This window comes from Theobroma umbraticum, unplaced genomic scaffold (genome assembly GCF_002168275.2).
Source record: "Theobroma umbraticum cultivar Fairchild unplaced genomic scaffold, ASM216827v3 scaffold_30.0, whole genome shotgun sequence".
In the NCBI taxonomy this organism is placed as follows: Eukaryota; Viridiplantae; Streptophyta; class Magnoliopsida; order Malvales; family Malvaceae; genus Theobroma; species Theobroma umbraticum.
The window spans coordinates 1,270,980-1,293,595 of record NW_018397254.1 but is presented as its reverse complement, the minus strand read 5'-3'; the positions used below and the strand labels follow the sequence as shown (position 1 = coordinate 1,293,595).

At 36.4% G+C, this 22,616-nt stretch overlaps 5 protein-coding genes across 5 annotated transcripts; 1 reads left to right on the top strand and 4 right to left on the bottom strand.

Moving 5' to 3' along the window:
* Positions 1-2,405: 2,405 nt before the first annotated feature.
* On the bottom strand, positions 2,406-5,193 carry LOC110424842 (alpha/beta-Hydrolases superfamily protein). Its single transcript, XM_021439560.2, has 6 exons — positions 4,880-5,193; positions 4,703-4,764; positions 4,449-4,584; positions 4,209-4,281; positions 3,243-3,308; positions 2,406-2,898 (listed from the first exon to the last, which is right to left on the bottom strand). Exons 1-6 carry the CDS (start codon positions 5,047-5,049, stop codon positions 2,683-2,685), a joined length of 723 nt encoding a protein of 240 aa, XP_021295235.1. The 5' UTR covers positions 5,050-5,193; the 3' UTR covers positions 2,406-2,682.
* A 3,521-nt stretch (positions 5,194-8,714) lies between these two features.
* On the bottom strand, positions 8,715-9,654 carry LOC110422439 (subtilisin-like protease SBT2.5). The gene is made up of 3 exons (XM_021436344.2): positions 9,497-9,654; positions 9,225-9,372; positions 8,715-9,109 (listed from the first exon to the last, which is right to left on the bottom strand). The coding sequence occupies exons 1-3, from the start codon at positions 9,571-9,573 to the stop codon at positions 9,047-9,049; spliced, it is 288 nt and encodes a 95-aa protein (XP_021292019.1). The 5' UTR covers positions 9,574-9,654; the 3' UTR covers positions 8,715-9,046.
* A 2,603-nt stretch (positions 9,655-12,257) lies between these two features.
* On the bottom strand, positions 12,258-14,148 carry LOC110422321 (putative inactive receptor kinase At5g58300). The gene is made up of 2 exons (XM_021436189.2): positions 13,149-14,148; positions 12,258-12,949 (listed from the first exon to the last, which is right to left on the bottom strand). Exons 1-2 carry the CDS (start codon positions 13,582-13,584, stop codon positions 12,399-12,401), a joined length of 987 nt encoding a protein of 328 aa, XP_021291864.1. The 5' UTR covers positions 13,585-14,148; the 3' UTR covers positions 12,258-12,398.
* A 1,180-nt stretch (positions 14,149-15,328) lies between these two features.
* LOC110422790 (uncharacterized) lies at positions 15,329-16,256 on the top strand. The gene is given in 4 exon segments (XM_021436808.2): positions 15,329-15,841; positions 15,843-15,888; positions 15,891-15,959; positions 15,962-16,256. Coding segments are annotated over 4 exon segments (687 nt in total). The 5' UTR covers positions 15,329-15,394; the 3' UTR covers positions 16,087-16,256.
* On the bottom strand, positions 16,257-21,340 carry LOC110422772 (putative polygalacturonase). Its single transcript, XM_021436791.2, has 5 exons — positions 20,567-21,340; positions 18,782-18,902; positions 18,240-18,414; positions 17,583-17,653; positions 16,257-17,064 (listed from the first exon to the last, which is right to left on the bottom strand). The coding sequence occupies exons 1-5, from the start codon at positions 20,903-20,905 to the stop codon at positions 16,424-16,426; spliced, it is 1,347 nt and encodes a 448-aa protein (XP_021292466.1). The 5' UTR covers positions 20,906-21,340; the 3' UTR covers positions 16,257-16,423.
* Positions 21,341-22,616: the final 1,276 nt, after the last annotated feature.

Below are 22,616 nucleotides of genomic sequence, written 5' to 3'. Positions count from 1 at the left end.
TGTATTTAGTAACCTTACAAATGCTTTCACTTTTACATTAAATTACAATGCTATTCCAAAAAAAAAAAAAACCTTACAAATACTTTCTCAATAACTTTCTATCGAATTTTCACAATTTACATATTTCTCTAAAACTTTTTATATAATTTCAGTAACCTTTAAATAACAGAGATTAAGTTTCTAAATTTATATATACGTATATAACTTTTTTAGTAATTTTGGTCTCATGAGTGAATAATCTCTAAATGTACAATTATTGTTTTTCCTAGCACTCGTCTTTAATTTTCTTGTCCCACTTTTTTCATTTTATTTTTATATATTTTTCTGTTTTTTATTTGTCATTTTTTCTTTTTTTTTTCATTTTCATTAAATTTGTCATTAAATTAGTAACTTTACAAATATAATTTCAATAATCTTTCATGAACTTCAGTAACCTGCAAATATTTTAACAATACTCGTCAAGGTACTTTTATCAACCTGAAGTTATTAAAATATTATGTATTAAATTACTCAAACTCATTTATTTATTTAGCATTATTAATGGAAAAAATAATTTATTTTGAGATTATTGATTAAAAAGTAATTATTTTTTTCATTTATATTTTATTTCCCCATAACCTCTAAATTTGATTATGAATTATCAAAAGTTAATCAAATTTTCCTCATTCCATTTTTTTTCTTTTATTATTCTCTTTTCCTTTTGCTAAATGAAGCCCCGCAACTGCCAAAACAGAGACACGAAGCATCCTATCCATTCTTTGTATGCAAATTGTCAAAACATATCGAAATAGACTCGAAGCATATTGTTTGGTGGCAAGCAATTTGGTTCTCATCTGGGTTTCTAGAATTATAACCTACGAACCAAAATCAAAGATAAGTGTAAAATGGACATTGCCATCAAGGAACTTATTCTGTAAGAGGATATGACGAAAGAGGTGATTAAACTTCTTGATGAAATTTGGCCTGTCTAAGAAAGTAGATTCAAAAGGTGATGTAACAAATTGCAAGAACCTCACTCGCCATGCCTACATATACTTGCCATTGCAATGGTAATTTTCACCAGGCAACCTCAAAGCAAGAGCCTGAGTGAACACTCTTCTCTTTCCCTATTAAGTTGATATGGCCACAGAACAATGCGAGCGCCCTACTGAGAAAGCCTTCCACGAAGTGAGCCATGAACCCCTGAGCACTGGCCAGGCCAAAGTTCACAAGGAAATGGTCGCAGCTGAGACTAAGAGTGTCGGTAAAACGCAAGCTGTGTCCAAGACCCAGACCCAGGGCGTCCACGTTCAGCAACATGCAGCTCAAGCCACGGCCATGACTTGCCATGGAAAGAAGGAAAAGAAAATAAAAGAAAAGAAGGAGAAGAAAGAAATGAAAGAAAAGAAGGAAAAAAAGTCTGAGCATAAGAAGAAGCCCGATAAGGAGAAGAGTAAGCACAAGAAGAGCAAGGACAGCAGCAGCGACAGCGACTAAAGGGAAAGACCTGCTGCAAAAATAAGGCAAGAAGTGTATACACATAATCCCTTCAAAAACTATCTCTGCTATATATTATCTTTATCATCAGTTATTATGATCTAATTCACTTCTTTGGTTTCTGCAGACTAGGATTGAGGAGCACAGAGAGACGCCTGGCTGGCAATATAATGCTTACTACCTTAAATAAAAAAAAAATAAACGACCAATGGCTGTGGGCATATGCTGATTATCTGTAGTCTCACAACAGTCAAACATGGTGTCCATGTAAGACTGAATATTATCATGTACTAATGAAAAAACCAAAAAAAAAAGAAAGAAGAAGGATCCTAGGGTCCATCTTATTTATAATTGCAGAAACTTGTGCAGCCTTTTTTCCCCAGAAAACTATGCTACTGCTAATATTTAAGCAAGCTGATTCAATACGGTTCTGCGATATTGTCTGCCAGTAGATTGATATTTCAAGTGACTCAAATTGAAATCAAAATAAGTAAAATTTGCAGGACCACAGACGACCACATATATACATATTGCATTTAAGAACTAATAAGCAGCAGAGCTGTAAGGCAGTGCTCAGCTTGTTTAACTTGACTTTGATCTATCCATTATACACCTTAGCTTCTTTATGGTCATATTATGAAGAGAATCACAGCTTCATTTATGCTGTTAAGACATTTGGGTGCCAGAATGTCAATGCAGTTCAAGAAATAGTATTTCCATATAAAAAAATGTAGAATTTATTCTGTAGGTGACAGGATAAAAAGGCGGCTACATTATTGTTTATCCATTATATGAAAGCAGATTCAAAGAGTAATATTGAAAGTGAAGTGAAGGAATCCGACTTACTCCATTCCTATTCGAGATTCCTTCTCCAGACTCATTTTACTGGCAATCCAGATATCCAAGTTAGACATTTGAAGAACAATTCATTTCCATACAAGAAGCCACGTCTTGACTACCATTTGTAGCAGATTAGTTTAAGACACATAACACAACTTCACTACCATTTACAAGAGATATGAACAGTCAACTACACAGCCTGATGCAACAAAACTTTGCTACAACAGTAAGGCCAAGGGAAAAAGGGGATATTTGAACCCTGGGCCTTAACCAGTTAACCCTCCGTTGGGACTGCTAGGTCAAGCCTCTAGGCTTTAAAACAAAACTTACACAAAAATGAGGCACGCTTGTCTGCAGCAGAAGGAATCACCCTCCTGTGAGAGAGCTGGAAACAAATGATGCAATGGCCTGAACAGCTGCATCTTCAGCTTCATCTTGGGTTGATCCCTTAGTCTGCAGGTGCTTTTTTGAGATCTTAAATGAGTGATCACCACCATCAATCACATGCAACTCGCTCATTGCCTTCATTTTCTTGCGAACAGCTTCCATTTTTTCCAAAGAACAGAAACCATCTTTGCTACCCTACACACAAGTTTAAAATAAAAATAAATGATCGTATCATAAGAATAACAGAAAACTTCAAAGAAATTCTATATAAATTTGGGTTAAAAATCTCACGTTGCTGATAAATATAATATCATACTAGTTGAAAAGTAATGTCTTCTAGGTCCATCAGCATACAGCAAAACAAAGAGAACTAAATTTATAAATTTTATCAGCAAGTATAGCAAAATAAGAAAAATAAGGCCTAAAGTTTCTAATATAATGCCCAATTCCTTCAATATTACACAACCAAGGCATGAAAACTATGAAGACAGCCACATGCATTTATAAAAATGAACTATGTAATAAGTTGAAAAGAGTACCTGGACAAACATCACAGGAACTGTAAGTTGCAACAAGGTTTCATCTCTCACTGCTCCATTCATGCCCTGATATTTAAGCAAGAAAATATAGTATAACAAGGCACATTTCTGTTTATAAGTTACATCACAGAGGACAAACTACCCCTCTTCAGGGGAAGAAGTCTTTCTTGATTCCTATCCCACCCTATCCTCCATTCAGAAAGTTACCTTTATTCATTATTTATTTATTTATTGCTCCCTGCTTCCTGCTGTTCTGAGAAGAAGAAGCAGTAGAAGAAAAAGTTTGCACAGTCCCCTAAACCCTTTATACACTTGAACATTCTAATTCACTATCTTAATATTGCCATTAAGGAGAAGCAAAATAAGGAAAGAAATCCAAGGAATTCCTTTGTTTAGCAGATTTAGTAAAAGAAAGAAAGTGTAGCATGCTCCCCGATGTGGTTCACAGCAAACTCCAGTTACACTGACACTGCTTATCATCTATAGCTAGACAGGCACCATTTAAACTTACACTTCAATTCCATTAGCTCTATGTCAGATGATGATATAATTAATGAAATGGAAAAAATGAAAAACCTCCCAAAGAATTATCAAATTAAAAATTCCAAAGAAAGGAACATGTCAAGTGTTAAGATTCAAGAACAAACAATTTTCAAAAAAAAAAAAAAGAGATTCAGGAATATACAAATTAAGTCATAATTGATACTACACTCTTAAGTCTTATAAAAGATGTCTTTCTAATGATCCAGTGAATGAAAAGTAACCATAAAAAAGATTACCCTTGAGAAATCTACATTAGAAGATAAATGGTGGATAACTAGCTATGAACATGGAATTGATTCAATACAAACAACAAGAACTATCTCATGTCCTAATAATATACACAAAATGATGAGAACAAGCATCGGATATCATCCATGCATACTTCAAATCCAGAAACTAGCAAAAAGTAAGACAAAGACAAACCTTAAGTGGGTATCCTAGGCAAACAATTAATGATGCAGCAATGTCTTCCCTGCCAGCCACCATGCAGCTGACTCTACAAGGAAACATGCCTTTAAAGTAAGACATCTACAACAAGCATCAATCAAATATTAGCATCTTAAGAATATGAGCGATAACATTTCTAATGGAACATCAAAACCACGATTACAGTCCTTAAATCCTTGAAGCAGAAAAGGGTAAAATACTATTATTATATTCAACCTTGAACCCATTGATTTCCCTGCCAAAATCAGAGGATGCCCAGGATATTTGGAAACTGCATTTTTAACGATATCTGAGTGGAAATCTACCAATTTTTCTGCTTTAGGTGGAGCCTTTCTCTTTCCCCCAGATATATCTGCAATACCCCGACAATCCTCAATTTTTAGATTCCAAACTATCACAGAAATGAAATTGCCAATTTTTTTCTTTAATTTTCCAACTTCAAAATATTTTGACTAAAAAAATTGACTTACAAGGGTAGTCAAATGTCACTACTTCAACGGCATTTAACGCTTTCTTTAACATTTTCGTCCATCTGCATAAATTTAACTCATCTTAATCCAGATTAGCCATAATAAAAAAACCATTTAACTTAATAAGAACGAATTTAAGCATTTTTTTAAGGAAAAGGATGAAAAGAGAAGAGGGACCTGATCATCCAATCAGAAGACGAGGGAGCACCAGCGCCATGAGCGAAGACCACCACAGGGGAAGATTTTTCCAGGGTCAACTTTGAGTCTGCCGGTGATTCTGTGTCATCTGTATGATGGTCTTCGGTCTGAGCTTGTCGCCTTCGCTTTGATGGCCGTGAAGAAGCCATTCCCTGAAATCCTCGCCCCCTTCCTTTTCCCTATTCGAACAAATAAACCCTCTCTGACCTGATATTTTCTTTTGGGCTTCTCGTCAAACAATTCGGAAACCCTAGAAAAACTATTTGAAGTTACCTTGGCGCCAGTTACCAGATATTCCCATGACGTTCACGCCACTTTTCTCACCCCATACTTCCAACTGCCACGCGTCGCGTAAACGTTTCCATCACAACCGATCGCTAAAGCCTTTGGGCTTTTGATGGGGGAGGCCTTTTTATTTGAGTTTTGCTTTTTTCTCAACCAATCCAGGTGAAAACATTTGGGCCGGGGTAACTAGATTACTCGATAGATGGAGCCCTCACATCCCATTAGAACAAAAATTGATTATTCATCATAACATTTTTTTAATGTATAAATATAGAATACAGAAAAAATATATAATGTAACCCCTTGAAACTGATGCGAGTGAAAAGTCATGTAATTGTTTATTCATGTCAATTTGCGATGGCAAGTGTCTATGAATGTAGCAATGGGAAAAAGTAGGTAAGAGCACAAGTTTCACGACTCGAAATATTGTCCAATTTGCAAGATATGCAACTCGTTGTATAGGAGATTAAAAGCAAGGATATGGGAAGTAGGAATCAAGGAATGCCAATGGGGAATTATCTTAGCGTTGACCTTCAAGATATTCATCCAGGGATAAGATATGAGATGCGTAAACCCCTAAATAATATTGCTTGCTTTAATTATTCCTTTTATCTTAAGATAAAAGATAGATAGCCTCGTCAAGGTTCTTAAGGGCCACTTCTCGGGTAATTCTTGAATGGTTTCAAGCTCACATGAACTCTAGACTCGTTCGAAAATATTGATTGGTTATTAGAACTTACATATATAAGTCTAAAAAAAAAAAAGACTTCAAATTCTCTCATGAAATTTGCTTTTAGAAGTGGCAGGCTCATCCTGCGCGTGAGCTTTTCTGATCGTTGACTTTTGAAGTCCTTTGAGAGGTTCCTTGGAAGCAAGAGGATCTGGTTTGATCACAAAATGTCAAGTGCCAAGATATGGAGGGGCCCATCAGATTAAACTCACCAATTGAAGTCCTATAAAAAGGTCTTCTCATGGCCAATGCTCTTCACTGTGAATCAGCCACACCAATCAGAGGAGGGTTGAACCTTACAAGGCATTGTTTGCTCACTCTCCCTCAAAGGCTTCAGGTAATGCCGGACACGACCCCAGCAACGCTTGAAGTCTTTGGGGAGAGTGAACAAAACGTGTCTTGATGATGATACACACACACATATATATGTATTGTATAAAAATTAATGTACAGTCGATGTGCATTTCCAATGGAATTCATTGTTCACTCTCCCTCAAGGGCTTCCGAATTTGCGTTAAAGGGCTTAAACTGAAGCGCTTGGGGAAGAGTGGATAATGCTCACCATTATTAATTTCTGGGTGCATAATTTTTGGCTGGCCATTCCTATATATAGGAGGTAAATCACCAATCCTGTATTTTTCCTTTCTCTGGCTATCATGCACTAGCAGTAAAATCTCAACTAGAAAATTGCAAGTTTTCGAGTACCCAAGGTTCATGTTGCAGCAGGGCAATAATATTCAGTTTTCACTACGAGGGAAGAATACTAGTTGACAACATGATCGATTGATTAATCCGTTGAAAATCCTATTGATTTCTAGTTTCCCGTACGCATGCATGTCTTGTATACAGTTTTCGAATGCTTACAGTTGTTTTTACACAGAATTCACTCAAAAAACCTTTGCTGGGATCTCTCTCTCTCTCTCTATATATATATATATATACACGTACCAGGCTAGCAGCAGACAAAAACTTAATCCTTAAACTGGTAGCTGATCAAGTGTTTTTTATCTTATTTTATGCTTCATATATGCATGTATGTATCTTTATTTATTGTTGTAGTAATATTTTTTTTTAATTAAGGGAGAGAAAATTCGAACTATACTCTTTAAACAAAAAATTATATATTAATTAATAAATCAAATATTCGAGTGTTAGTAATTTACTAATTTTCATTTTGAAAGCATGACAAGGAATAAGGACAAGGGTTGGAGTCCTTTTAGTCTCTCCTAGTTGGAAATTTAATTAGCAGCTAGCCCTTGGAACATATATATAGACTTATATATAAATATTGGTGCAAGTTGGATGCCAGTGCTCGGTAGAGATGATTGTTCATAGCTAGAGGCCAGTGGCAGGTGGGTCATTGCTCCACTAGGTGGTCCAAAATATTCGCAATGAGGTAAAAAAGCTTCCATTTCAAAATCATACAACTATTATTTTTCCTGTTCATTTGTCTTTTGGATGTATTAAAACATTTTGTTCTGTTCTATTGCCAAAGCCCAAAGATGGTTTCTAGTACTCTCTTTGTGTAATTATAGACAAGGAAGGTTAGACAAAGGCTATTCAAAATCAAAACAAAGAAATAGTAGAATGCGGTCTAACACAAGAAGCAGACATTGTTACCAGAAGCTTGAAGTTTGGAACCAGGCTCCCTCAAAGTTATGATTTGTCCCTTGCAAGTTAGTTTGATAACTTGCTTCATCGGGTGCTTGTAACACTATTGTACACCTCCTTACCTAAATTTTATTTCTTTTGATTTTCTTTATGTAGTAATCTTTATGCAGGACCTAGAGCCTATAGCGATCAAATCATACATGGATTGGCACTTATACAAGCAAAGAATATATACATATATATATATATATATACACATGTATAGGTTTTTTGAATAAACAGAAATGATCATGACGGCAAGTTTCTCTGATTATAAGGGTCTAGTCCAGTTTCCATTAACAACATGAAAATGCTCCAGTTAAGGAACGTTCCTCAGTTATTTCCTAAGCAAAGACTCTTAAAGAAAATATGGTCTCAGCTGAGAAGGGACAAATTAACGATGGTGAATGCCACCAAAACATGTTGCATGTGACGATGACCCACAAGTCAGACACTCTCTCAAACTTTGTTGAAAATTCGAACCCTTTCGAGTATGTTTGTCCTGCTGCTTTCATAACCTTAACTATATAAAGTAGTGGGAGGGAGACATATGTGAATTGTTTCAAATCACCTGTCCCATCCTCACCAGCCAACATGAATTAAAGGAGGAATCCATCTTTCATTTGTGTTTGTATGCCTCTCAGTGGGGACAAGAGTTTTTATGGACTTTGGCAACCTGTTGGATCACAATGAATCGGTCCCCCTAGCTAAGCTCTCACGGTCTCTAAGGCCCAAGCATTACCTTATTCTTTGATCATATCACTAATTTTACTTTTGATTGAGTGTGATTGGGTGATTTCGAGTACCTCAATTTCTTCTTTTTCCCTTGCAGTTACGGAGTACATTAAAGAGTCTGCGCTGAGAAAAAGCAAACAAGAATTTGTCTACAGATTCCTATATTTAACTTTTGCCATCCATTAAAAATGCAAAAGAATGAAACAATTGATGATCTACTAAATTTGCTTGATCATTCAAGCAGAAATGTTTATAACATGTTACATGTGGATCATGTGCAATGCCAGACGCCTTAGTTGCTACAAATCTAGGGTCATTTAATGTCAATCAACCACTTCCAAGTACAAGGAAATTCATTTTTACCAGAATCAAAACTGAGTTGAGTGAACTCAGATTAAAAAATAAGAACTCAAATGCAATAAGATCAATCTAGCTTATATTGATTTTAATTTAAAAGCAGCTAGCACTATTTTTATATATATATATATGCTTGCAATATATTATCTCTTAAATCACTAATTGATGAGAGCTAGAGAAATAGCAATCTCCAAGATCTCCTAATAGAAAAGTGGCAAATATAATGGCATCAAAATAGAGATTTCCTGACGCAGATCTCCCGAGAAACCATCAGTCTTAACCCTTCTGTCTAACAGAGACCGCTCAACCTACATGTACAAATGTTCAGCAAACCCATTTCACTTCTCTTCTGCAAACTCCAAGCTTTTTGTATTCTATAGCTAGCGGCACTAAGCAAGCTCTTGATTCTTCTCCACAACTCTTACCCCATTGGCAGATCTAAGCACATTGGCCTGATTTCATTAAACACAACAATAAATAATCCGAGAGAAAAATAAAATGAGACATAGATTAACTTGAGATAATTTATTAGAATAAACAAACTGCAGATGGCATTCAAAACATCACCTGAGCCTCTGTGATTTCAACTGCAAAACCATCAACAATGACCAAAGATAAGGTCTTCTTGTAGCTGCCAGCTTGAAGGGTGCCTGCCAGCAGCTCATCGTGCTTCCTACTCAGGTACAAATCAAGCTCGTACGCCCCTTTCTTAGTTCTATGAGACACACACCCAACAGGGAAAAATAAAAGTAGAAAGAAAGGGGCAGAAGAAGACTTTAAAATGAGAAATAACATCAAGAACAGTCTTGCATTATGAAGTAATGATATAGAGAACTGACCGAGCAGCTCGAAGACGCTGGTATTCAGGATCATAATTCATGAAAACAAAGTATAACTCAGTTTTTGTGCTCCCCATAGGCAGTCTTAGTCCTCTCCCTTAATTTCTTCAAGTTGGGTAGGTCAGTATGCATTTTCATCTCCACTCGGGGTAGGTATTTATACATGAACAGTAGTATAAGTTTATAACTTAAAAGTCAGAACAGACCCACATTTCAAATATAAAACCAAAATTAAGTCTTTTCAAAATAAGTATTAAATAAATAATAGGTATATTTCCAGCTAGCTAGCTCTATCAATTATCATATATGTTTTACTATGTATTTAACATGGAGAAATTTCAGTGTCCTAAGTTACAGAATTACCCCTACATGCCTTAGAATAACATTGTCTTTTTCTCTTGTGTTGATTAATGCCTAAGTATATACTATACCTGTGAAAAAGAAAGAGGTTTCTGGATCAATGAATCCATGTACAATAGCTGAAGTTTCTCTGACCTAGGGTTCCTAACTGTGATTATAAAAAGGTGAACCAACACGGTTATGGCATAAAAGTCAAACAGCCTTAATATTTCTGAACTATAGCTAGGGAGATTTAATGTGTAAAATTAATGTTAAAGGGTGTGAACCTTTTCATTGACCTTAGCAGCTCTTAACTGCCTGTGCAACATTTCCATATATTATGTTATCCTTATGCTGATACCGACAACGAGAAACATTAAACCTATGAACTTAAATTAGTCCCTAATCATTCTTGCAAGCCCGATGAAAACTATCTTAAAGTCAAAGATGCATTTCACTCAACCGAAATTATCCAGTGAAAGGGATTAATCTGCTCATACCTACGTACAGTAATTTGAACTCTTTAAGAATTGAGTATGTACAAGAAAGAGCTCGAGCACTCTAGTTTTTGAGAAGATAATGACACTACAAAAATATAATCATGGAAAGCGAAAAAATAAAATTTCAAAACTGATAACTGTACATAATCAGTTGCAAATCATGTGAGCTGGACGAAGACGGCAATGTCTAATATTCTATCTACCTTGGGGCTTGGAGCAGTAAGCAATTCGATGTAGAAATAATTGCTAATATATGTAAAGGGTGATATACTTTTAATGCACGGCTAATTATGAATCTCTTAACACAGTTTATATCAAGTAAAACTCTATAACAATAGGATATAGTTTAATCAAATTGAAAGAAGTAAAAAAAATCCAAGTGTCGTTTTGATACGTTGAACATTAGCAGATTCCAGTGGAACATGCGGTTTAAGTTTGTATATGACCTTCCACGTGAGGTTGGAACAGGTATATTAATTAGAGAGAATTAAGGACTCAAAACCCAGATTTATGAAGCTGATTTTTGTTTTCTCTTTTGTGGGTCCCAAGTGTGATTCATTGGGGTTAAGCTTGGTTGGTTGTACAGTTTCCAGTGTCACAGCACCAGAGTGACTGCAAGCAGGAAACAGTATTATAACTAAAAGTTAGTGAAGCCCCCATCTTTGCCATTTTGATGCTAAGAAAGACTTCGAATCAGAAAGCTCGAAAATTATTGCGTCCAAAGCTCTGAAACTGTGGGGCACCTTCACTTGGCAGTGACTGATTCTTGAAAAAGTGCCTGAATTCGTAGTTTCAACACTGAAGAAAATCACTGTGCAAATAATGCATATGATTTCCTTGTTTTCTGCTATAAAACTATAGTACTCGTCACTCACATTCTACATATATATATATATATATTAGTTCATGCAACGTAGGTTTACTAACCACATGTAGTTTGTACACTTATATAAAAGCAGCGAGTGGTAGTGAGCTAATACTAGTTTTTATAAGAATTACGTCAGGTTAAAAGTTCAAAGCGAAGCAGATATTCCTCCTTAAAAGCTTTTTCCATTTTAAAATACACAGTCATGACTTGACTCGTCGGCTGATTACTTACTACCATGTACTCCATTTGTAATCTCCTCATCCCTGAGATTACTGTAAATCTATCCAACATTACCAGCAATGGTAATGGTTTAATGGTTCAAATGATAAGTTACAAAAATTAGCCAACAAAAATATCTTCTGCAAGTGGATACCCCCGAGGGACGCAAAAGCCTGTGCACGTGGGAACGTTACGTGATGCGAAGGGTGAACTGCAGCACAACGGAACGCCCACCACCAACCATTATCCTCCACGTGTCAGTTCTTCAGATAATGGAAGACGGGACCGCATTTTTACAAGATTCCCATGAATGACGTGTGAGATTTTAATTGGAAAAACTGGGGAAATAGAGAGGGAGTGATCTGGTCCGTGCGGGAGGACAGGGACAGCTGTCAGTCACATGGTGGTCCTATCTTGCTTGCTTCATGTATGACAGTCTCCTGACTCTATACAAACCCACACGTGGGAACCTTTAACTTTGTTTGACAGTACAGATTCTACACAAAAGTTCGCCCCAATGGCCATGGCCATGTTTGCCACTTCCCACGCTTTCATTCAATCCCCAAATAAATATCTTAATATCGAAAGATAACTTGTTTTTGGCATTATATAAAAATGGAGAACATTAAAGGATTAAAAATAATTATAACGTGTCTATCATGGAACCCTTTTTGCCCTCATAGTCCTACGCTATTAGAAGAGAAAAGCTCCAAGCAGGTAAATCCAAAACCTTCGTCAAATACTAAGGATAAGGTAGTGATTACAGCTGTTTCTCGAAGCTAAAGCTAATACAGTACAAAAGAATTTTCTAAACTGTAAGATTTGACTCCCAAAAACCAACCTTTGTTGTGCAGTGGCCAAGCCCCTGATCCATTACTGAATTGTATACGCAACACTCATCAAATCAACTGAGCATCCCTATTTTTTATTTTGTTTTTTTACAAATACAATAATGTCTTAACAAAGACCAACAGCTTTATTTAGTACTATTCGGAATATCACCAAGATTCAATAGAATTTGCTCTATTGAAGGCCTGGCCTCTGCCAACCTGTTTGTACAAGCCAAAGCAATGTCCAAAACCTTCAAAGCTTGCCTCCGTTCTCTCCCTTGCACATCAAATTCAAAAAATGTACTTTTCCCCAGTTTTATACTTTCCTTTGTTTCAACTATGCACTCTATGAAACCTGGCTCCCTCACTCCTCCTAGCAGGTCGAGTAAAACTAGCCCATAGTTGAATATGTCACTCTTTTGACTCAAATTCTCACAGTAACTAGTTCCTGGTCCTTCTTTATGATCAGAATCTTCCACGCAGTCAGCCAACTGGACGAAGCCATAATCTGATAACCGAGCCGTCAGGTCGATGTTTATCATGATGTTGGAGGATTTAATGTTTCCATGAACGTTCATTTTCATGTTCTTGTCACTTGGGGGGGATTGTGCATGGATGAAAGCGATTGCTCGTGCAGCGTAAACTATTATCATCAGCCGTTCATTCCAATTTAAGGCAGTTTGGCCGCGCCTCCCACCTTGATTAATCAGAAGAACAACTTGTAGATTATAAATTCCACATATAGAAACTAATTGTTAGCTTAAGTATTAAATCAGAGTCCAGATAATTACATATGTTTATATTATACAAAAAAAAAGTTAGGACTTAGAAAATGCAATTTATATCTTCAGAATGAGTGGATGCAACTAAGGTTTATGAAGGAAATGAAAACTCACCTTCAAGCAAGTCAGCTAAGCTTCCCATGGGATAGTAGTCACAAAGAACAAGCTTGAACCTCTTGGTATACAAATAAGCAGTGATTGGGACGAGGTAGTCGCACTTCCTGCAAACCTGAGCCAACCTTTCAACTGTCCTGCCGAACTCACTTTTGCCTACAAGAACCTTGCGAAACCTCTTCAGAGCGCATAATCTACCCTTGGATAACACCAATTTCTCTGTAAATCCCCTATTGTTCGCTCCCATCACACCAACAGATGTCCTCAAAACCTCCTTCAGAGTCAGCGGGAGTCCATGATTTTCACAAGAGATCAACGGTATATCATCCATCAATCCTACTATGCCATCATCATATTCAGAGATGGACCAGGACCTGCTGTGTTCACCATATCCTTTAAAACTCTTTTTGGGTTTTGTAAAGGCCCTTGTGAGCATTTTTTTTTTTCTTATCAAAGATGAAGACAATGGGGTTTCTGAATTGGGGTTTGCGGGAAAAAAAAGTAAAATGGTGGTTCTTGGAAAACAGGTTTTTGGAGGAGGGGGTTGAATCCAGTTTTTGGCTGGTTTGGATTGTTTGACGTGTAGATTTTCATGGAAAACATCGAATCCAGAGTAGTGATACTTTGGTTTGTCGTTTTCTGGGGTTCATGTAATGCAAGTAATGAATCCATGGACATTCTCTTTGATTCTAATTGGCTAGCGCTTTGCTTAGAAACAACCTCAGCTTCCTTTTGTTTTGCACATAGATTGAAGTTAGATACAATGGCAAATGGTCTGATCATTTCATCAGGGCCGTCTGTCTTTTGGATTCTTCTTTATCAATTGGAAGATCATGAGCCTCAGATGAAGTACCATTCTTTTCCATTGGTCATAGCGCGAAGATAATTGGTTGCAAATCCTGAGATGACAGTTGTTTCTTCTTCTTTTTTTTTTCCTTAATCGTTGGCCTGCACATTGAAACCAACATAGCTGGTTTTCGCTTTGAAACTCTACTTCTGATTAGGTATTATACTAAAAATGATTATGTGTACAATTAATTCGAATCTTTTCCCCTTCCTTTGAAAACCTCCATCCACTATAACGATTATCAAGATTTTAGATTCCAAGGTAAAAGTAAGATACCAGTAATATGACTTTAGAACAATGTAAACATTATCTTTCTTTTGCTGGCATGTTAGGGCACTTCTTCTTGCTTTTAACGTTCCATTTGTCCTTTTTCTTTTCTTTCAATTCTAAATCTCTAATACTAGTAATTAATTAGGTCCAAGAACAAGAGATGGCCTGTATCTCAGGATTCCCGCAAAGGCCAGAAAAGTACCTCACAATTTAACAAATACCTAATAGCCCAGGCATTGAGGACATAATCAGGACCATGAACCCTGTCTGGCCCTTAGGCCCAAAAATAAATCCTGGCAAACCCAACCTGCCTTCAGGCTTGCTGGGCCCTGAGGATATCGCTAAATATCAAGATCTCTCTTTCAAAGCTCAAACAGCCAACATTGAATTGGCATTCAGGAGCTCAATTAGCATTTAGCTCAAATTTCACAAGGTGAACAGGAAAGAGGGGAAACGTGAAAGCATTTAATTGCCACCTAAATTTGCATTATTTTGGACTCTAAGCAAGCTGCAAGGATCTTGAGCTTTTAAGTGCAGACGTAGGATGTATATAGATATAAAAATCTATACAAAACATAAAAAAGAAGAAGAAGAAGATAAAACTTTTTTTTTAATCTCTCTCGCCCACAAGTAAAGCCTTTACCGGTTGTTTCTTCTGCGAACTTTAACGCGTTGCTTCTGTCACTATCCTCCACGATCTCATTTTGGAAATCTATTAAATTTCACATTGATACAACAAGATTACAGACTAGTCCCTGCCCTGAACCTAAATTTGCATTTTTACTAGTTATAGAGAAATTGAACTCTAACCAAGTAAAGGGCAAAGTTGCAATCTGCAGAAGCATTCGAACACATAATCAACAGTCAAACCTAGTAGCTTGTTGTTAACGACAACAAAGTTTCAATGTGCATACAAAAAGTCAGATTACGAAGGTTTTCAATAAAGATTGTTGGGCAGCTTTGTCTTCCCTTGCTTCATTCAGCCACGTGTTGGGTTACCCGGTTGCCCGCTTCCGCTATCATCTCCTCTCCGGTCCAAACCCCACTCCTTATATAAAAGCTCTTTTTCTTTAACGTTAACCAAAACCCTTTGATTTTGTTTTTTGCTTTCATCAAAAAGGAGAAAAATATGGCTAGGCTTGCCGTTACGTTCACGGTAATTTTCCTCTTCACCTTCTCATATCACGCCCGCTTTCTCACGGCTGAACCGGAACATGACGTCACCCTCGAACAAACCGAGTCCAAGTTACCGGAATCCGACTCTAAAACCACAAACGCCGTCTTTCTCCCTAGCGAGAAACCCGGGCTCGAATCCGCCGAAGTAGTTGATTTCAAGCCCGATGCCTTGGAAACCGTCTCAGACGTGGACTCGGTTCCGTTGACAGAGATCAGTTTCCGTCCTGTAAACCGTCACTTCCCCAGACGTCCCATGATTCCGTTCCGTCACAAACACAACTGCCGTTTCCACAGACGGTTCAGGCCTTTGAACCGCGGGTTACAGCAGAAGCGCTATATTTCTTACGGCGACGATATGATTTTGTCCGACGAGAGGACTCAATTTGACCCGGAGTCACCGGCGTCGTGTTGTTCGCCAGATCCAGCCGAGATGGGCCAGGTTTTCCGATGAGGCACCGAGTATAAGGAGGATCTAGATTTTATAAAGCCTCATCATCACGACCACGAACACGATCATGATACCATCACCACCACCACCATCACCACCGCCACCATCACCATGGAGAGGAAGACGAGAAGGATGAGAGGAGGAGCACGAGGGCGGCGTTCATGAGGAGGTTTCGCAAGTTTTTTATTCATTTTTGAAGACATCATGCACATCTAATCTATGTTTACTAGTTTGAGGTAGGGACTGTAAATAAGATCGCATCCTTTGGGATGAGGAATATGGTTTTATGTCTTCGTATTTCCTTGTATAATAGTACTACACAGCACTAATTTTACGAGATCATTGAGTTTGCTTTCTTTTTCATCAATTTTTGTTGTTGCAATGGAAAATATTTCACTAAAACGATCGATTACAGAGATCTAGAAAAGTTACAGAAAAAGGAACTGTTTTATCTGAAATCAAAGAATGATGGAAGCTTCAGTTGTTTAAGAGTTGAAACAGAGTAGAAAACTATATATATAAAGAACTGAATCTTCAGAAATGACTGGCGCATGAGCCACTCTGTTGTGGGCTGGTGAGCTCGGCACATGGCCATGGGCTTACCTCGATTGCAGCCCCACTTACATCAGAGCACTTCCACGGAGGAGATCTTGGTCCGGTTGTCCCGTGAAGGTTAACCTTCGAAAGACAGATGCCGGTAAAAGGGGCGTTCTTGAGGCCTTGTATCGAACCTGCTCGCTCGACTTTCACACCCCAGATGTTCTTAAACGTAACGCCCTTGACATATGGGAGAGCATTTGGGTTAAAATTGTTATCAGGGTGGTCGCCAGTGTCACCTGCAATTTTTATACCTGTTCTTACGTTTTCCATGAACACTTCAGACACTGTGATGTTCTTTATAAACCCTCCCCTACCAATGTTTGTCTTCACATTAACACCAATTCCCGTGTTGTAAAGAACTATGTTCTCCGCCAAGACATTCTCCACTCCACCGGAGGTTTCACTTCCCACTGCAATTCCAGAAAATGGGGATGTCCCTGTTACTCGCCGGATGGTGATACGGGAGCTGGGGCGTCCATACGCAATCCCATATTCATCCCATCCACTCTTTACAGCCACGAGATCATCTCCGGTAGAAATGAATGAGTCTTCTATACAGACATTGGAGCTTGAATCTGTTATCAATGAATCATGAGAGCAAACAAAGTTAATGTTCCCTTGAGATTTCTCTACTCCAAATGATCAAAAGAACTTGGGAAAAACTGATCTCCGTCCTAACTCCTAAGGAGGAGCACCAATGAGATCACGCTACCCACGCTTTTACAGCATGGGAACCACTTAACGAGCATAGCCATTTTTCAAGAAGTTTTAGATGGAAACATATGTCTCAATACTTCTAATAGCTTTCTTGATGTATGCTGGGCAGGAAGAATATGACAGACACCAAACTAGATTTCATCCAGATATGAAACCCACATTTAATCAAGGAAGAATAATTACTTTGTTCAGTTTCTTCCCCAGCACTTGTGCAGAGTCAGAGTTTTCAGGGGTTCATCCGAACCAAACAGCATTTACTTGTGTTTGAGATGACAACTTGCACTTCAACATAATGAAGGCTGCCTGATTGCTTGCTTGTGTGTGAAAAATGAAGCAAGCAAAGATAAATCAATGAATAAAATTGCTTTCATTTTACCTGGATCAATTCCATCAGTATTAGGGGAGTCCGGTGGAGCCAAAATGGTAACATATCGAATAACAACATTGCTGTAAAGAAGAAAAAAGTACATTAAACTACGATTCTAAACATGCAATTCTTAAATGGTCATAATAGCAAATCCAGTTAGAAACTTATCGATCCTGGTACAAATTGTGCTATAGGAAACACCTTTGAGCACCCTAAACCTGGGCTCTACCTGCTACCATATTGTCCTTTTGTTGCTAAATGTGACAAGGTGCAAAACTTGGAAATCCCCATTAAGGAAGAGGAAATGAAATGAAAGTGGAAAATAACAAAGTGTTTTAAAGACGATCATGATGCAAGTTGTCTTCAGGTTAGGATTCTTTTAATTTTCAATAGACAAATTTGTGAATTTCTAGCAGATTTGCATAGAAAGGTTCAAAATTGATTTAATTAATGAAGGATCATAAAATTTATAAAACTGATGTGATCAAATTGTAAAGAAGGCCCTCACTCAAATTGTAAAGAAGGCCCTCACAGAATTTAACATTCTGCAGTGACACCAATCTACAGCATGGTCAAATCACACATTCTTCTCTCAATTAATTGCATGGCTTATAAATAATATTAAGAAAGCAACCCTTCAGATGTAAAAATTAATGCAAAAAGTACCTGCAATAAACAGGGTGAATGTTCCAGAAGGGTGAATTTCGAAAAATCACATTTGAAATGATAATGCCTCTGGAATTCACAAATTCAACGAGATTTGGTCTTGTAAACTGGAGAGTTCCCTGCCTCCACATGTTCCACCAGATAGCTCCTTCACCATCGATTGTGCCATTCTCACCTGTTACGGTTGAAAGATATGAATCGTGGATTCAAGTTGAAATTACATAACCATGTCAATAAAACATAGACATCATAGATGTGAGCTCCTCTATTATTGTCCAGCAGAACTTTAAAAGTCTGAATTATGTGCCATTCACCATAGTAAGATAATAATAACATGAAGATCCATGGTATTCAATAATACCATTCTAAGTTGACAGTGTACAATAGGCTTTTCAAGTACATACCATATAGAATATTACTCAAAAAGTAGGTTCATCATATTTAAGTGATCAAAGATGCTTAATGTAGACAAAACAAAGATATCTAAAACATGTATGTTGCAAGCTACCAAAGTAATTAACCACATTGTTATCAAGACCTACCAGTGATCACCACATCTTGTAGTCCATCTCCATGAATAAAGCTCATATATCTTCCTCCAGGGTGCTCCCTTCCCCTTCCATAAGATGGCAAAGGAGCAATTAAAGGCCAGTTCCAAGTGTCCTGATATATCAATCCGGTAAGGAAGTTATAAGAAGCAAACAAATCATATTATGTTAAGGGAGTAGTGGTACAATAACAAAATTTGCTAGATTGGGAGCACTAAAGTTTTTGAAACTCTAAAAATTCAGAGAAATGCCACAACAGGCTTTAAACAGACACTTGGATAAAAATTGTTACAAATATGAAGGCCTTTTGGCATGAAAAAAAATGAAGCTAGAAGCCTAGAATATTTAATCTCTTTGAGAGAATAAAACCTTCATAGCCAAGGGAGTCAATAAGAAATCACATTATGTTATTTCACAAGATACAAGATAAGGGCCAAGGGAATAAAAAACTAGACATAAATTATTATATATGCTTAATTCAATTAACTGACCAAAAGCTTAATTCTTTATTCCTACAAGGCTGGCTACATGCAGTCTCGAACGAATAAAACATTCATGTTATTTTGTTTTTTGTGAGAATCAAATGGTGGTTTAGCAAAAGCCAAGCAGAACCAGCCACAATAACAATCTTATCTCCCATCAACTACGCCACCAGTTAATCATAGCACAATCTGGTCTTCAAAAAATTAAGTTCGATTCCGTCAGCTCAAGAACATTAAGTGGACAATGATCCCAACATTGCAAGATATCTGTTACTACTAATTTTCAGCGTGATATAACTTCAGTAGAAGTACACAATGGCCACATTCAATTGGCATGAAGTAGATAAGGATTTCAAACAACTAACAGGGCACATGCTTCTCTGGTGATCATAAGATAACAGTCAAAAACAGTTAACGACGATGATAACCACTTTATGAACTTCCAACAGTTTTTGATTACTAAGAGGTATTGCAACATCATCCATTCAGATTATTTACTATAATACTAATCAATAAGAACACGGTTTTATTATTTAAATAATAACACTAATACTGTAACAGGACAGCGTATATTAATCTACAGACATAGCACCAAGTTGGACAACAATGCTTGCCAGCTATCTGTCTGTCCAATAGTTGAATGAAAAACCCCATAAATGCCATGCACATGCGACCATACTACGGAGACCCACAATGTTTTTTCTCTTTTCTTTAAAATGCTGCCTGGACCCCATGATTCATAGAGACATCTTCACCTTTAACTTTCTACACCACCACCCTGACGGTGCCAAATCTTGTCACATTAAAATTGACATTTTAACCATATCCTACACAATACAATATTCTTTTGTAAGGCTATATGCAACCAAAATCTAATTTTCAACCCAAAAGGGAAAAAAAAGAAAAAGGAAAAATAGCATTCTTTGAAAAAGAAACACCCATGCAATTATATGATAAATTCTAGATAATTAAAACCCAGATTCCTGCTTTCATTACCATTTCAGAAGATAATGTGGTCATGCTTAGTTCTTTTCAACTCACTTCCATTTCTCTATCACGAATAAAACTCTTTATGTTTGAGTAAAAAACGTTAACTTTTTGCTATGTAAGGATAGGATGGGGATGGCATAAGAATTCTCAGTTCGAGACATAGTGTTTTCGATTGTTAAAGAGAAAGAAAAAATGTGGCTTTTCATTGTATGTACACTTACCAAATTATACTGCCAATGATGATTTACAATTATTACAGGAAAAAAGTATTCAAGAAGTGAGTAAAAAGTGAAAAGATTTGCGTTACCTGAGTGGATTTTATAACAGCACCTCTAGCCAGATAAAGAGTCATATGACTCGTGAGGTTAAAGCTCTCCGTTAAGTACACCCCAGGAGGCACATAAAGCAGCGTGCCACCTCTCCTTCTCAGATGCTGAATTCGATATATGGCTGCCCGGAACGCCTTAGTATTAAGCGTCCGTCCGTCCCCAACCCCGCCAAAGTCCGTTATCGATATCTTATCGTTTCTGTACCTCATCGGTACTATCCCCGAGCAAGTTACCAAGTTCCCATAAGAAACATAAAACAACAATGAGACTTGAAGGAAGAAGTAACAAAGCCAAATTGAACCCAAAGCTCGAAACATTCTGTTTGAAACAAATAGGGGAGTTTATTTGAAGAGTGACAAAGAGAAAGGGAACAAAACAAGCTTTCTATGATGTTGATGAAATCTGGAGTAGATCTGGAGAGTGATACAAGAAGAAAGCTCCAAAGGGGCACTGGTTATTTTAATTTAGAAAGGGAAAGTGAGAACAAAGAATCATCAAAGAACAAAAAGGCAGCGGAGAAATCAAAAGAGAGTGAAGACGGAAGACTGAGGAAACACCCCTTTTGTTTTAAACAAAAGAAAGAGATTGATACAATCGAGAAGTGAGAAAGGGCCAAACGAACAACCGAGAGAGGAGACCTGAGACAGAGATTCTGAGAGAGCGAGGGGACCAAGAGTTTCTTTGTTTTTTTCACGGGTTCTTAGCTGGTGTAATTAACGCACATAAAAAGGGTAGGCGTCAGAAATGCATGGTCCATTTAAAGATGGGAGCGTTTTCTTTGTTTTCTATTTACACTTTCGTTCTTTTTTGCACGCTTCACATCTTTTCCATCGTACTACTATTAGGGCCGTATGGTATGGTGTAATTAAAAGATATTTTTTGGAATTAAAATAACTACAATCACTTAACAATATTTGAATGATAAAAAAAAATAATATACTTACAATTATAATCATATTACAATAAGAGCCATTCCCTTCCCTTACAGAGGGAAAGTAATTTTTTCTCTATAAAAAAAAAGTTATATTTTTTTATTTTTTTAAATTATTTACCTTATTGGACCCTTTTAATCTCTCGACTTTTTTTTTTCCCTTCTTGTCTTCTTCCTTCTTCTCTTTTTTCTTATCTTTTTTTTTCTGTAAGAAGAATGGTCCATTATCAGTACAGTTGGATCAAATTTCACCATCAACTTTAAAAATGAGAGAGATTGAGATTTTGAGTTTCATGAAACTTTAATTTAAAATTTTAAAAATATTTTGAGAAAAAATTATATTTTTGATGTCAAAAATTGAGAAAAGCATTTAAATGATTTAAAATTGATAAAATTTATTAAGAAATTGAGAGGATTTGAGAGGAAAAGATGTTTAATGCAGTTAATTAAGAGAGAAATAATGTGTCAAAAACGTTTAAAATTAAATATTTATCGATACATAAGAACATTTATCTCTAGATTACGTTCAAATTTTCAACAGTCATTATTTATCTATCTATAGACAATATGATATGTTGATAAAATTTGTTATTTGTCGTCAGATTTATCTTTAGATAATATTTTTATTTTATATTTTTATCAATTTAAAGTAAAAATAAATATTTAATAATTTTACATATTTTAATATTTAAATATTTAATATAAATATATTATATAATTTTTTTAATATTGTTATTTATTATTTTAATTACTTAGAGTTAAAACGTCAAATTTTATATTTAAAATTATAAATTATTCAATATATATTTTATATATAAAAGTAATTTTATCAATTTACATTATATTCTTAATAAAATATTTACAAATTAAATATTATAATGTAATTTTTTTAATAATCATATTTTTTATAATTATTTTTTTTATAATATCAAATGTTAAAAAATTATATTTTTAATAATTATACATCTAATAATCACATTCACGATAATTATATTTTCCTCATTAGTATAAGAGAACGAGGGGCAGCTGGCTGAAGCAGTGTATCAGTGGGCCGCAAAATTAATATGGGCGATGGGGCATTTAACTACAACAATGCC